At 38.8% G+C, this 12,594-nt stretch overlaps 1 protein-coding gene across 1 annotated transcript; it reads right to left on the bottom strand.

Moving 5' to 3' along the window:
* Window positions 1-528: 528 nt before the first annotated feature.
* On the bottom strand, window positions 529-11,856 carry ZNF684 (zinc finger protein 684). The gene is made up of 4 exons (XM_065879656.1): window positions 11,842-11,856; window positions 6,310-6,436; window positions 5,890-5,985; window positions 529-1,433 (listed from the first exon to the last, which is right to left on the bottom strand). The coding sequence occupies exons 1-4, from the start codon at window positions 11,854-11,856 to the stop codon at window positions 529-531; spliced, it is 1,143 nt and encodes a 380-aa protein (XP_065735728.1).
* Window positions 11,857-12,594: the final 738 nt, after the last annotated feature.

Genomic DNA, 12,594 nt, shown 5'->3' with positions numbered 1-12,594 from the left:
TACATCTTTATAACAAGTTTGAGAATGAGATTCAGTAACACTGCCATACCCCTCAAAAGTGCCAGCAAATGGGTGCAAATATTACTGAAATTCATACTACATATTAAACCACATGTTTTCACTTGCATGTTACTGTTAGGATTGGAAGAAAAAAATGGTGAAATTTACTGTGGAAACTTAATAGATATAATTTAATATAATATATAATATAAACATTTTTTACTCACACTTGCATAATTTGTTATAAGAATTAAAAATCAGAGATGGTAAATGTAGTTTTCACTGATTCCTTGATTGTTTAATTTATGCTTACTTTCCAAGCTCTATGTGCATTTATAAATTAACTTTTTCTGTGATCTTTTCTCTAAAAACTTTATCATCACTTGCAGAACATGATTGGCATTGGTTTTTTTAATGGGAATTTATTCTTCCAATTCATTCAGATTGGTGGATTTCTCCTCACCATAAATTCTCTACTTAATAAGGTTTATCAAATATTTAAAGTTTTCTCAGATTCATAAGTGAATATTACATATGAATTTTCTGATGTAAAATAAGATTTGACTTCTGAGAAAATGCTTTCCTACATTTGCTACATTCATAGGGCTTTTCTCCTGTATGAATTATCTGATGTCTGAGGAGGTGACACTTCTTGATGAAGGCTTTGCCACATTCAATACATCCATAAGGTTTCTCTCCTGTGTGAATTCTTTGATGAGTAACAAGCACAGAAGTGTTGCCAAAGGCTTTGCCACACACGATGCATCGATAGGGTTTCTCTCCTGTATGAAATCTAGAGTGTTTATAAAGGGATGAACTATACCTGAAGGTTTTCCCACATTCCTTACATTCAAATGAGTTCTCAAGTGTATGTGATTTCACGTGTTGAGTAAAGGAGGAGTTCCAGGTGAATGATTTTCCACATTGACCGCATTCATAAGGTTTCTCTCCAGTGTGGAGTCTCTGATGGACCATGAGTTGTGCTTTATGTGTAAATGCTTTCCCACAATCACTGCACACAAAGGGTCTCTCTCCATTATGTATTTTCTGATGAGTTGCAAGGTGAGCCTTCCTGCTATAGGCTCTCCCACAGTCGTTGCATTCAAAGGGTTTTTTTCTTGTATGATTTTTTTCATGTCTAATAAAATGAAACTTCGTTTTGAAGGCTTTCCCACATTCACTGCATTCATAAGAGTTTTCTCCAGTATAACATCTATTACAATTAAGTAAGTCTGAAGTAGGTTGCAAACTCTTCCTATATGACTTACATTTATATGATATTTTTCTTGTAGGATTAAGACTTGTGCTCATATTATAACCATGAAGTCTCTTCACAGTCAGGATTTTATTGAACATGAACAAAACTGAATTCAAAAAATTGTCTTTGCTTTCCTGGTGCTTGTCTGATTCATCAATAAGTGGGCAGTCAGCTTCTAAAAAGGAGTACAGTGAAACATTCCTAGTTAATCTTTGCCATCAACAGTTATAGAAACATATATGATTCCAAATCTAGTCTCTCATTCTGAAACAAATCTGTATTTGCCTTGATCCTGAGCTTTAAGAATAAAACTGCTAAAGAGGAAATGGGAGCACAGAATGACAATGAGAACAGATGGCTTAACTTGTGACCTGAGGAAAGATAGTAAAATAGCACAAGGTACAGTAAGGAGGGTACAAAGGAAATCAAAAAGTTGCTCAATTGCTCAACAAGGGCATATGGTTAGCTCACAGAATGATGAGAGCCCACTGTGGAGATGTGATCAATGGACCGGGTAGCCAGGGGAACAAGAGACAAGGGAGTTAAGGGAAAAATATCAGAGGGAAAACTAGATTTGGAGAAGGGAGATCAGAATCAGGGTCCTTACTACCTAATTCCTAGATTACCCAGGTAGAATAGCTCCTTATTTCCCTCATTCATATCTCTTTTTCCTCTTGATCATCTGGCACAATGTCATTTCCCTTCAGGAACATTTTTCTATCTCCAACCCTCTAACCTCATCCAAACCACGGCTGAGACATATCTGTAGACAGGGCTCCAACACTACTACAGCTGGGATTCATTCTTACACGTACTTGTAAGCCCAGGAACACAAAGGTCTAGCAGGTCATTCGAGGGTGTGCTATTCTTAGCCCAAGCACAGATTCTATCTGCTTGTTACCATTTTTATTCAGGCTAAGTTTTGATATATGACAAGTACTGCTTTTACATCCTCTTTCAATCTGCCTAACAAACTAGTCCCCAGAAAGCCTCTTTGCCCCTGAAGTCACATTTTTAACTCCTAATCTCAAAACCCTATAAATCCCCAATACACTGTTCCATTAAAAACAAAAAAAAAAGGGCTTCCCTGGTGGCGCAGTGGTTGAGAGTCTGCCTGCCAATGCAGGGGACACGGGTTCGAGCCCTGGTCTGGGAAGATCCCACGTGCCATGGAGCAACTGGGCCCGTGAGCCACAATTGCTGAGCCTGCGCGTCTGGAGCCTGTGCTCCGCCACGGGAGAGGCCGCGATAGTGAGAGGCCCGTGCACCGCGATGAAGAGTGGCCCCCACTTGCCACAGCTGGAGAAAGCCCTCGCACAGAAACGAAGACCCAACACAGCCATAAATAAATAAATAAATAATTTAAAAAAAAAAAAAAAAAAATTAGGGAGGGGGTTATAATTCCCCACTCGTGAATTTCCTTCCATGTGGAGTTACTACAATACCCCTAGCCTTTTGCTTCATGCCTTATCCTCTGTGGAGCTGGCTGAGTAGTGGGCTATAGCCATTAATACACATTTCTTTATTGAGTGGTTCTAAATGTGGGGACTGGGTTCCTGTCTTCTTTCCTCTCTACTTCAACCAATGAGAAGCAGCATCCTGTGTTACCTTGGCCAACAATAACCAACTGAAAAATCTAGGGTAATCAGCCTGGTGAACAAAAATATGCAATACAATGAATTCACTCATGGTATCTAAGCATGCACTACTCTAGCCCTCAACAAATACCTACTTCTGTTCCAAGGATTCTAGATTCTAAATAGCTACAATCATTTGCTCATGTTCCTTCCCCACCTTAACTTGCCCTCCTTCATCCTCTCTCATCCTATCTAGTATTTAGATATCCTTTAGGGAGGAGCCATTGTTCCATGATCTTAAAAAAAAGGCTCCTCCAGTCTTTGCCTACTTTAAACTTTAGGCTCCATTTTCTCTGAACTTCTAAGACAGTCATCACTGCTGCCTAAACCATTTATTTTGACAACTAACTAGATTAAAACCACAATGTTACTGTGCGTTGAACAAATGTTCCACATTCATCAAATTTTAAAATATATGGCTATGTTTTGCCTTTTCAACTACAATTTACAAACCTGGAAAAACAATTTTTTTTTCTTTATTTGAATCCTTCTCAGGAAACATTAAAAAGCCTTGTTGAATGAAAGGATAAGAAACATCCCCACAATCCCTGACTTTACAAAAATGAATTAATTAAATATTCATTGAATGTCCATGATGTGCTCAGCTATGGTGTGAAGAAAAAAAATGATACTGGACTTTCTCTTCAGGGAGTAATCATGAGAAAACATGCCTTAAAGCCACAGGTTTTTTTTTTTTTTTTTTTAAAGTCTTAAAAGCCACAGGATTAAAAAAAAAATCTAAGATAGTATATGTCAAGTTGACAGAGCCATAGTAGAGTTGGGATGGGAATTCAAAGAAGGCAGAGATCAATGTAGGCTAAAGTTACCATGAAAGAGGAGAAAACTGAATTTAGACTTCATAGCATGCTGGTTTTGAAACCGAGTGGGGCCTTGAGGGGCTCCCAGGCACTGAAACCATGAGGCCTGAGCGCTGAGACCTCCTTTTGTCCACCATTTCTTCCAGGCAAGACTCCAGCTTCCATGACCATCCCTGAGTTCCAAAGGGTGGATTTGAACAGTTGCTAATCAAGGGAGGAGCAGCTAAGAAACAACCTGAGGCAGGATTAAAGGGACCAGAGAAGCTCAACAAGATTAAGAGAAGACCACCTGAGACTGAGGGAGTGCAAGCCCTGTTCACACCCTAATCTTGTCAGGACCCCACCTTTGAACCCCTGTTATAAAGCCCTTAATCAAATCCTCTGGGGGAGAGACACATAGTTTTTCAAGGCTGAAGCCCAGTGTGTCTCCCTTTGCCTGGCAAAGCAATAAAGCTATCCTCTTCTACTTCACCCAAAACTCTGTGATTTGATTCAGCATTGCTGTACAGAGAGGCCGAGCTTTCGGTAACGGTTTTAGTTAGATGGAGCACATCAGAATCAAAAGGACTAATGCAGAAAAGAAAACTGTGTACAGAGGATGCTAAAGAGTCTAATTGCATGGAATAGGGAAAAGATGGACAATTCTGGATAAACATGGGATCACATACAGAGGGATAAGCCATTTAAATACCATAATACAGGTGATACAGGAATAACATGTTTGTCAGAAGAGTGACAAGCAAAATGAAATAATTCAGATAAATCTTGCAAGAACATCTAAGATAAACCAGAAAGTAGGCTGGAATTGGCAATATAAGTATTTACATAAACAGCCAAGATACCATATCAGGAGTTAAAATTCATTTGTTTTATGCCAGTAGTAATTGGGGTTCCAGGGAATCTAAAACACATTTAATTGGTATCTTAATCATTTGAAACATACTTCTTTTATGGACGCTGTGCAAAGGGAAGATTTTATTTTGAGTCAGTCTTGGATAAACTAATAGTTGAAATTATAGGTAATAAGTCACAATAGTATTTAAGGAGAAATTCTTAAGAGAAAAAGCCAAATTCCTTACCACAGTGATTTTGTGACTACAGACCAGGAGACCAGTCACTACCTTTTATTGTAAGGATAAAGGTAAAGGGTTGAAGAATATTAAAAATTGGTTACTATGATAAAACAGACAATAAAGCCAGGTAGGGTAAAATTAAGGGAATGGAAAGCTGGTGAGGCAAAGATGCTGGAGATGGCACAAAATAAATAACTGTAGTCTTTAGAGTGATGAAGTTTCTGAGGGAGTTACTGTGGACAGAATTTCAGAAGATGGAAGAGAAGTCAAACAGCAAAGGGTGAATAAGCTGTGAGAAAGGGTGAGGGCAGATTAGTGAGGAACTAATTCAAATAAAGTTGGAGGACAATTTCCAAAAGATATCAATATTATCAAGTGAAGCAGAAAGATGCACTAGAAGGTAGATACCCCAAGTTAGCTGTAAGACTACAGATGAGCAAGGTAGGGTACACAGGGGGAGTATATGCTGCAAGAAAAGGAACGAGTATTTTTAAAAAAGGAAAAAAATTAGGAAGAACATGTTATAAAAGTTTTGAAATAAAAACAACTAACATATGCTGAACACTTACTGTCTGCCACTATATGAAGGGTTTTGCTTGTATTAACTCATATAATCTTTACAAAAACCTGAGGTAAAGTCATATTACCCCTATTTTATAAATAAAGTTGTGCTACAAAATAATTAGGTTAGACAGAGGTTGGTGGAATAAGACTTCAAATCCACATAATCTGACTACATTATTAGAAACAGATGTATGGAAAGATCTGCCATCATGGTGAGGAGGGAAGAAGAATGAGGATTCTAGGGACTGAGAGAACCAACAAGCACTTCGATGGAACAGGCAACGCGAGGAGCCAGAGCGGAGAGGAAGGACGTCCTCCCACACAAGAGCTGACAAACAGAAAGAGCGGCCACGTGGAAGAGTGGAAGTGAAGGTGTCACCTGGGGATCTGAGGATGTTGTGTCAGGTGTACCCACTCACTTTCAAACGTGTGTGGTTTTAAGAGGTGCTTCCTGAAAAGTATTTCAGAGGTGCCTGTCCCTCACTCACAACTGGATCTCAGTTCCAGAGACTCCCATCTACCTGCTTTCTCTGACTCACCTGGAGAGCGCCAACGTGGGTTCTCTCCCTCCACCATCCATGGCTCTTGTCCTTGCTCCACCTTGAAGATCACTATTGTTTTGGTGACTGGACACCCTGTTCGTGGGAAACAACACAGAACTGGGGACAAAGTGCTAGGAACAAACGACTACCTCACAATTCGGGTTTGCCTCCTGGAGTCTTAGGGCCTGTGAAGATGACAGACAAGCTTTAGACAGAAAAGACCCTTCTTCATTTGGGAGGCAGAAGCATTAAACAAATTATCTGATCCCCAAAGGGGATTAAGAATCTTTGACCACTAAAATTCAGGGACAAACTTACTAATGCTTCAGAATGTTCACAGCTTTCGCAGGTCTTAAAGGAAGGGCACTATTAAAACATAATGAGTTACACTGAAAAGTTACCACCCACTGTCCTTACCCATTGAGATGAGGTTTCTAAAGTTCTCCAACATCACATCCCAATACAAGGTTCTCTGATCACAGTCAAGCAGCTGCCACTCCTCTGGGGTGAATTCCACAGCCACATCCTGGAGTGTCACTGATCCCTGTAATAGTACATGGATCTTCAAACTAAAGTGTGCATCATTTGGGGACTTATAAGAGAATCATGGCAGCCTCTTAGGATCATATCATGTTCATTGCTGAGGTTTCAGAAAGTAATGTATGATAACTACTGTACACCTGATTCAGAAATATACTTTGTGATAGAAACAAAAATTATATTAAAAATATTCAACTAATGCCAGGATAATTCAATGAGGGAAAGAATGGTCTTTTAAACAAATGGTGTTGGAACAACTGGATCTCCACATGCAAAAAAATGAAGTTGGACTCCCCTCAACACACACACCTCACATCATATATAAAAACAAACTAAAAATGGATCAGAGACCTATGTGTAAGAGTTAAAACTAGAGGTGACCCTTGAACAACCTCTCCACAGTTAAAAATCCACATAACTTTACAGCCCTCCATATCCGTGGTTCCACAACCACGAATTCAACGAACCACAGGTCATGTAGTACTGTAGTATGTATGTATTGAAAAAAATCTACATATAAGTGGACCCACACGGTTCAAGCCCGTGTTGCTCAAGGGTCAACTGTACATAATTCTTAGATGAAAACAAGGGAGTAAATCTTTATGACCTGGGATTAGGCAATGGTTTCTTACACATGACAGAAAAAGTGTAAGTGACAAAAGAAAAAAAATAGATAAATTGGATTCAACAAAATTAAACATTTTTAAGCTCCAAAGGATACCATGAAGAAAGTGAAAAAGACAATTCACAAAATAGGAGGAAATATTTGTAAATCATATATCTAAAAAGAAATTTGCATCTAAATTATAAAAAGAATTCTTACAACACAACAATAAAAAGAAAACCCAATTTAAAAATGGGCAAAGGATTTGAACAGACATTTTTCCAAAAACAGATATGGTCCATAAGCACATGAAAAGATGTTCAACATCATTAGTAAATACAAATTAAAACCACAACGAGGTATCACTTTATACCCACTAGGATGGCTAAAATCAAAGGCAGACAATGATAAGTGTTAATAAGGATAGGGAGAAACTGGAACTCTCATACATTGATGGTAGAACTGTAAAATGGTGCAGCAACTATGGAAAACAGTTCAGGAGTTCCTCAAAATGTCAAACATACAGTCACCATATGACCCAGCAATTTTTCCTAGGTATATACGCAAAAGAATTGAAATCATACATCCCCCCGCCAAAGAAAAAACCATACACAAATGCCCATAGCCTGCCGATGCAGGGGACATGGGTTCGTGCCCCGGTCCGGGAAGATCCCACATGCCGCGGAGCGGCTGGGCCCGTGAGCCGTGGCTGTTGAGCCTGCGCATCCGGAGCCTGTGCTCCGCAACGGGAGAGGCCACAACAGTGAGAGGCCCGCGTACCGCAAAAAAAAAAAAAAAAAAAAAAAAAAAAAAAAAAAAAATGGGTATCCATCAACTAATAAATAGATAAACAAAATGAGGTATAGCCATATGATCCAATATTATTCAGCAATAAAAAGGACTCTACAACATAGATGATCCTTGAAAATTTTGTGCTGGGTGAGAGAAGCCAGTCACAAGAAATCACATATTGTATGGTTCCATTTGTATGAAATGCTCAGAATAGGCAAATACATATAAACATAAAGTAATTCAGGGCTGGGGGAAGGAAGGAATGGGGAGTGACTGCTAATGGATATGGGGTTTCTTTTCAGAGTAATGAAAATGTTCTGAAATTAGTGGTGATGGTTTCACAATTATGACAATATACTAAAAAAAACCCCACTAAATTGTATACAGTTTAAAGGGGTCAATTTGTAATATGTGAATTATGTCTAAAAATTATTTTTAAATATTACTTATATGTTCTTCATTCATTCACTCATACAATATTCAATGAGGACATACCAAGTACAGTACTAGAGATAACAAAAAATAAAATTATTACTGCCCTCAGAGATCTTACAATCTATTAGACACTGCAAAACAAACATGTAAAGGTAATAAGATGTTAGAGGGGCTATAAGGTTAATACGCCAGACTCACATAAGCATAAATAAAATAGAAAAATACAGATTTTTTTTTTCCTGCGGTACGCGGGCCTCTCACTGTTGTGGCCTCTCCTGTTGCAGAGCACAGGCTCCAGATGCGCAGGCTCAGCGGCCATGGCTCACGGGCCTAGCCGCTCTGCGGCATGCGGGATCTTCCCGGACCGGGGCACGAACCCATGTCCCCTGCATCAGCAGGCGGACTCTCAACCACCGTACCACCAGGGAAGCCCCCAGATTTTTTAATATGATAAAATACATCCTCTCAACCATAAAGTCAAAATCATGTTTAACTTAAACTGAAATTAAAAAGACGTGGTAACGTGCCTACTGCAAAGAGATAGTTAAGACCATATAAAGCAGGTGTCAGCAAACTACAACCCACAGGTTGACCGCCTGTGTTTGTAAATAAAATGTAACTGGAACACAGTTATGTCCATTTGTTTACTTCAACTACAAGAGCAGAGTTGAGTAGTTGCCACAGAGATTATATGGCCTTCAAGCCTAAAATCTTTACTATCTGTCCCTTTAAAAAGTTAAGAGAGGGACTTCCCTGGTGGTCCAGTGGTTAAGACTCCTCGCTCCCTAAGCAGGGGGCCTGGGTTCAGTCCCTGGTCAGGGAACTAGATTCACATGCTGCAACTAAAAAAGCCTGCATACCACAACTAAAGATCCCGCACACGGCAACGAAGATACCACATGCCACAACTAAGACCTGGTGCAGCCAAATAAATAAATAAATATTTAAAAAAAAAAAGAGAGACTAGGCAGGGTTTACCCCAGGAATGCAGATAGTTCAATATTGGGAAATGTATTAGAAATTCTTTAAACTGTTATATTAAAGAAAAAATATATTATTTTATTGACAGGTATAAAAAAAGTGATATGAGAAAAAAGTTCCCAATTTATGAAAACAATCTTAACAAGCTAAAAATCCTTAACTTGATTTAAAAAACAAAACAAAACAAAAAAACAACTATCAACCAGATTACAAGAGGAAACAGTAAGACACTGGAAGCATTCCCACTAAACCTGGAACAAAAAAGATTTTGGCTAGAAATTACATTCAAAATTATAGTTATTAGAAGTCCTGTCCATTGACATAAGACAAGGAAAAAATATGGAGCCTACATATTAGGCAATAAGGGACAAAACTCCATTTGAAGAGTATATGATGGTCTATCTAGAAAATCTAAGAATCAACTAAAAAACTCTTGGACTTAGTAAGAGTTCTGTAAGTTGACATAAAGTCAAATAGATAAATCCATACTTTCCTCTACACCAGAATAGCCAATTAGAAAATATAATGAAAAAAAATCCATTCCATTCTCAATAGCAACTTAAACCATATGTAAGAATAAACATCATAAGAAATGTAAAAGAATTACCATAATAAACCTATAAAACTGTAATGAAGGACCAAAAAACAATGAATAAAACGAAGAACTCACAAATAACAAATGCTGGAGAGGGTGTGGAGAAAAGGGAACCCTCCTACACTGTTGGTGGGAATGTAAGTTGGTACAGCCACTATGGAGAACAGTATAGAGGTCCCTCAGAAAACTAAAAATAGAATTAACATATGATCCAGCAATCCCACTCCTGGGAATGTACCCGGACAAAACTATAATTCAAAAAGATACATGCACCCCTATGTTCACAGCAGCACTATTCACAATAGCCAAAACATGGAAACAACCTAAATGTCCATCGACAGATGAATGGATAAAGAAGATGTGGTACATATATACAATGGAATATTACTCAGCCATAAAAAAGAATGAAATAATGCCATTGGCAGCAACATGGATGCAACTAGAGATTATCATACTAAGTGAAGTAAGTCAGAAAGAGAAAGACTAATACTATATGATATCACTTATATGTGGAATCTAAAATATGGCACAAATGAACCTATCTACAAATCAGAAACTGACTCACAGACATAGAGAACAGATATGTGGTTGCCAACAGGGAGGAGGGGAGGGAGAGGGATGGGCTGGTAGTTTGTGGTTGATAGATGCAAACTATTACATTTAGAATGGATACACAACAAGGTCCTAACATATAGCACAGGGAACTATATTCAATATCCTGTGATAAAGCAAAATGGAAAAGAATATGAAAAAAGCATGTCTCTATGTGTATAACTGAGTCACTGTGCTGTACAGCAGACATTGGCACAACATGGTAAATCAACTCTACTTCAATTTAAAAAAATGGAGAACTCACTATTGAAAAGTTATGAATTCTCTCCAAATTAATCTAAAAGTGTAATGCAATCACAATAAAAATACCTAACATACCCCCTTATGGACCTTGACAAGCTGATTTCTAAATTCACATGGAAGAGAAAATGCTCAAGAATTGCTGAAGACTCTGGAAAAGGAGCAAGGTTTACTTATGGATCCAGGTGAATATTAAAAAGGATATGTATCTGGACTTACCAGTTGAGTTCATATAGCACTTCTTGGCACTATGTTCTCTGCTTTTTCTAGGGAACACTCTAAGAAAGTCACAGGAGGGACTTCCCTGGTGGCACACTGGTTAGGACTCCACGCTCCCAGTGCAGGGAGCCCGGATTCAATCCCCAGTCAGGGAACTAGATCCCAAATGCATGCCTCAACTAAGAGTTTGCAAGCCACAACTAAGAAGCCCGCCTGCTGCAACTAAGACCTGGTGCAACCAAATAAATAAATAAATAAATAAATAAATAAAAATTTATAAAAAGAAAGTCATAGGAAAACTGATGTTATATTCATCACAGGATTGTTACTGTCAATATTGTTTCCAACACTATCTCTATGAAAACCCATTGTGGGAATCCCCTGGTGGGCCGGTGGTTAGGACTCGGCACTCTCACTGCTGGGTCGTGGGTTCAATCCCTCGTTGGGGAAGTAAGATTCCACAAGCTTCGGGGTGCGGCAAAAAAAAAAAAAAAAAGAAAACCCATTGTAAGATATTTTCTTTGGAGAATTGTGCCAAGAAAAAATTTACTTATCCGGGGAATTGTTCTGCTTTATTCTCAAGGACAAAGCCAGTACTTTAAAAGGTTGGCTATCCATTTTCTATGATCACCAGAAAGACTGGGTATACATATGCAGCTCCAGCTAAGTGCAGACCCTATAATCTGGATATCAACTTAGCACTTTTGGACCTTATCTATTCAATTTACGTTTTCCCTGACTATACATTTCCTTTTTATTATGTGGATTTTTTTTTTTTTTTGGCTGCGCCGCACGGCAGGCAGGATCTTAGTTCCTCGATGGAACCCGCGCCCCCTGCAGTGGAAGCACGGAGTCTTAACCACTGAACCGCCAGGGAAGTCCTTATATGGATTTTTTAAGAGATTTAAATAGCAATAAATGGATGCCTTACCTCTAAGTTGACCATTTTTGCAGCTCTTACACAGAGATCTATGAAAGTAGAAATGGGGAAGAGAGTAAAGACATGAGAAACACCAGGACTGCAGTGTAGAACCCTGCTCTGTGAAAACAGAAGCACACACACTGCAGTCTCAGAAAATGCCACCCAGTGGGAGAACGACATTTCTAGCAAGTCAGAAAAGTCTATATTTTATAAGCAATGATCTCTGTGTTATTAATATATGGAGCTTAGATAAGTATCTTGTACATTTCTGTCCTACAGACCTAACAGCAAGTCGTTAACCTTTAAACCAGTGACTTTTTTTTTTCTACCAGAAATGTATCCTAAGTAAATACAAATACTTGTATCCTTAGCAAATAATGAATGAGTTAAAAGGATAACTAAAAGCCTGACCTCCGAAGCTCAGTATCTTTAGAAGTCATTCCTTCCTGTGATTCTCTGGTCTCTGTTCTGTAGCTGGAGTAAGAGATCTCAAATAGGTTTCTTGAGAAGGCCGGATCCAGAGACCCGGCGGGGAGGTGGGGGAGGTGAGGATTTTTTTTAAGCTGGAGTCTTCAGTTTAGACTCTAAATCTGTTTCTCCCTCTCCCTCCTCCTCCCCCTCGGAATTCACCATCTCCTATGAGCCCAGTCTAGGCTTTTTGAAATTCCAACCAGCACTGCTAGGGCCCTAGAAAGGCTAAAATGTGCAAGATGGACCCCCAGCTTTATTTCGTCTTCACTGGAAAATCTGAAGATTCACCAA

The sequence above is a fragment of the Phocoena phocoena genome, chromosome 1 (assembly GCF_963924675.1).
Source record: "Phocoena phocoena chromosome 1, mPhoPho1.1, whole genome shotgun sequence".
NCBI classification, from domain to species: Eukaryota; Metazoa; Chordata; class Mammalia; order Artiodactyla; family Phocoenidae; genus Phocoena; species Phocoena phocoena.
Note: the sequence above shows the minus strand (reverse complement) of the source record. Positions and strands in the feature narration are given on the sequence as shown.

Excerpts from the sequence above, each read along its gene's own strand:
- ZNF684 (XM_065879656.1), bottom strand. Across the intron at positions 5,986-6,309 it reads TAGAAACCTCATCTCAATGG|GGTGTCCAGTCACCAAAACA; the intron begins GTAAGGACAGTG and ends TCCCACGAACAG. Across the intron at positions 1,434-5,889 it reads CCCACGTTGGCGCTCTCCAG|AAGCTGACTGCCCACTTATT; the intron begins GTGAGTCAGAGA and ends ACTCCTTTTTAG.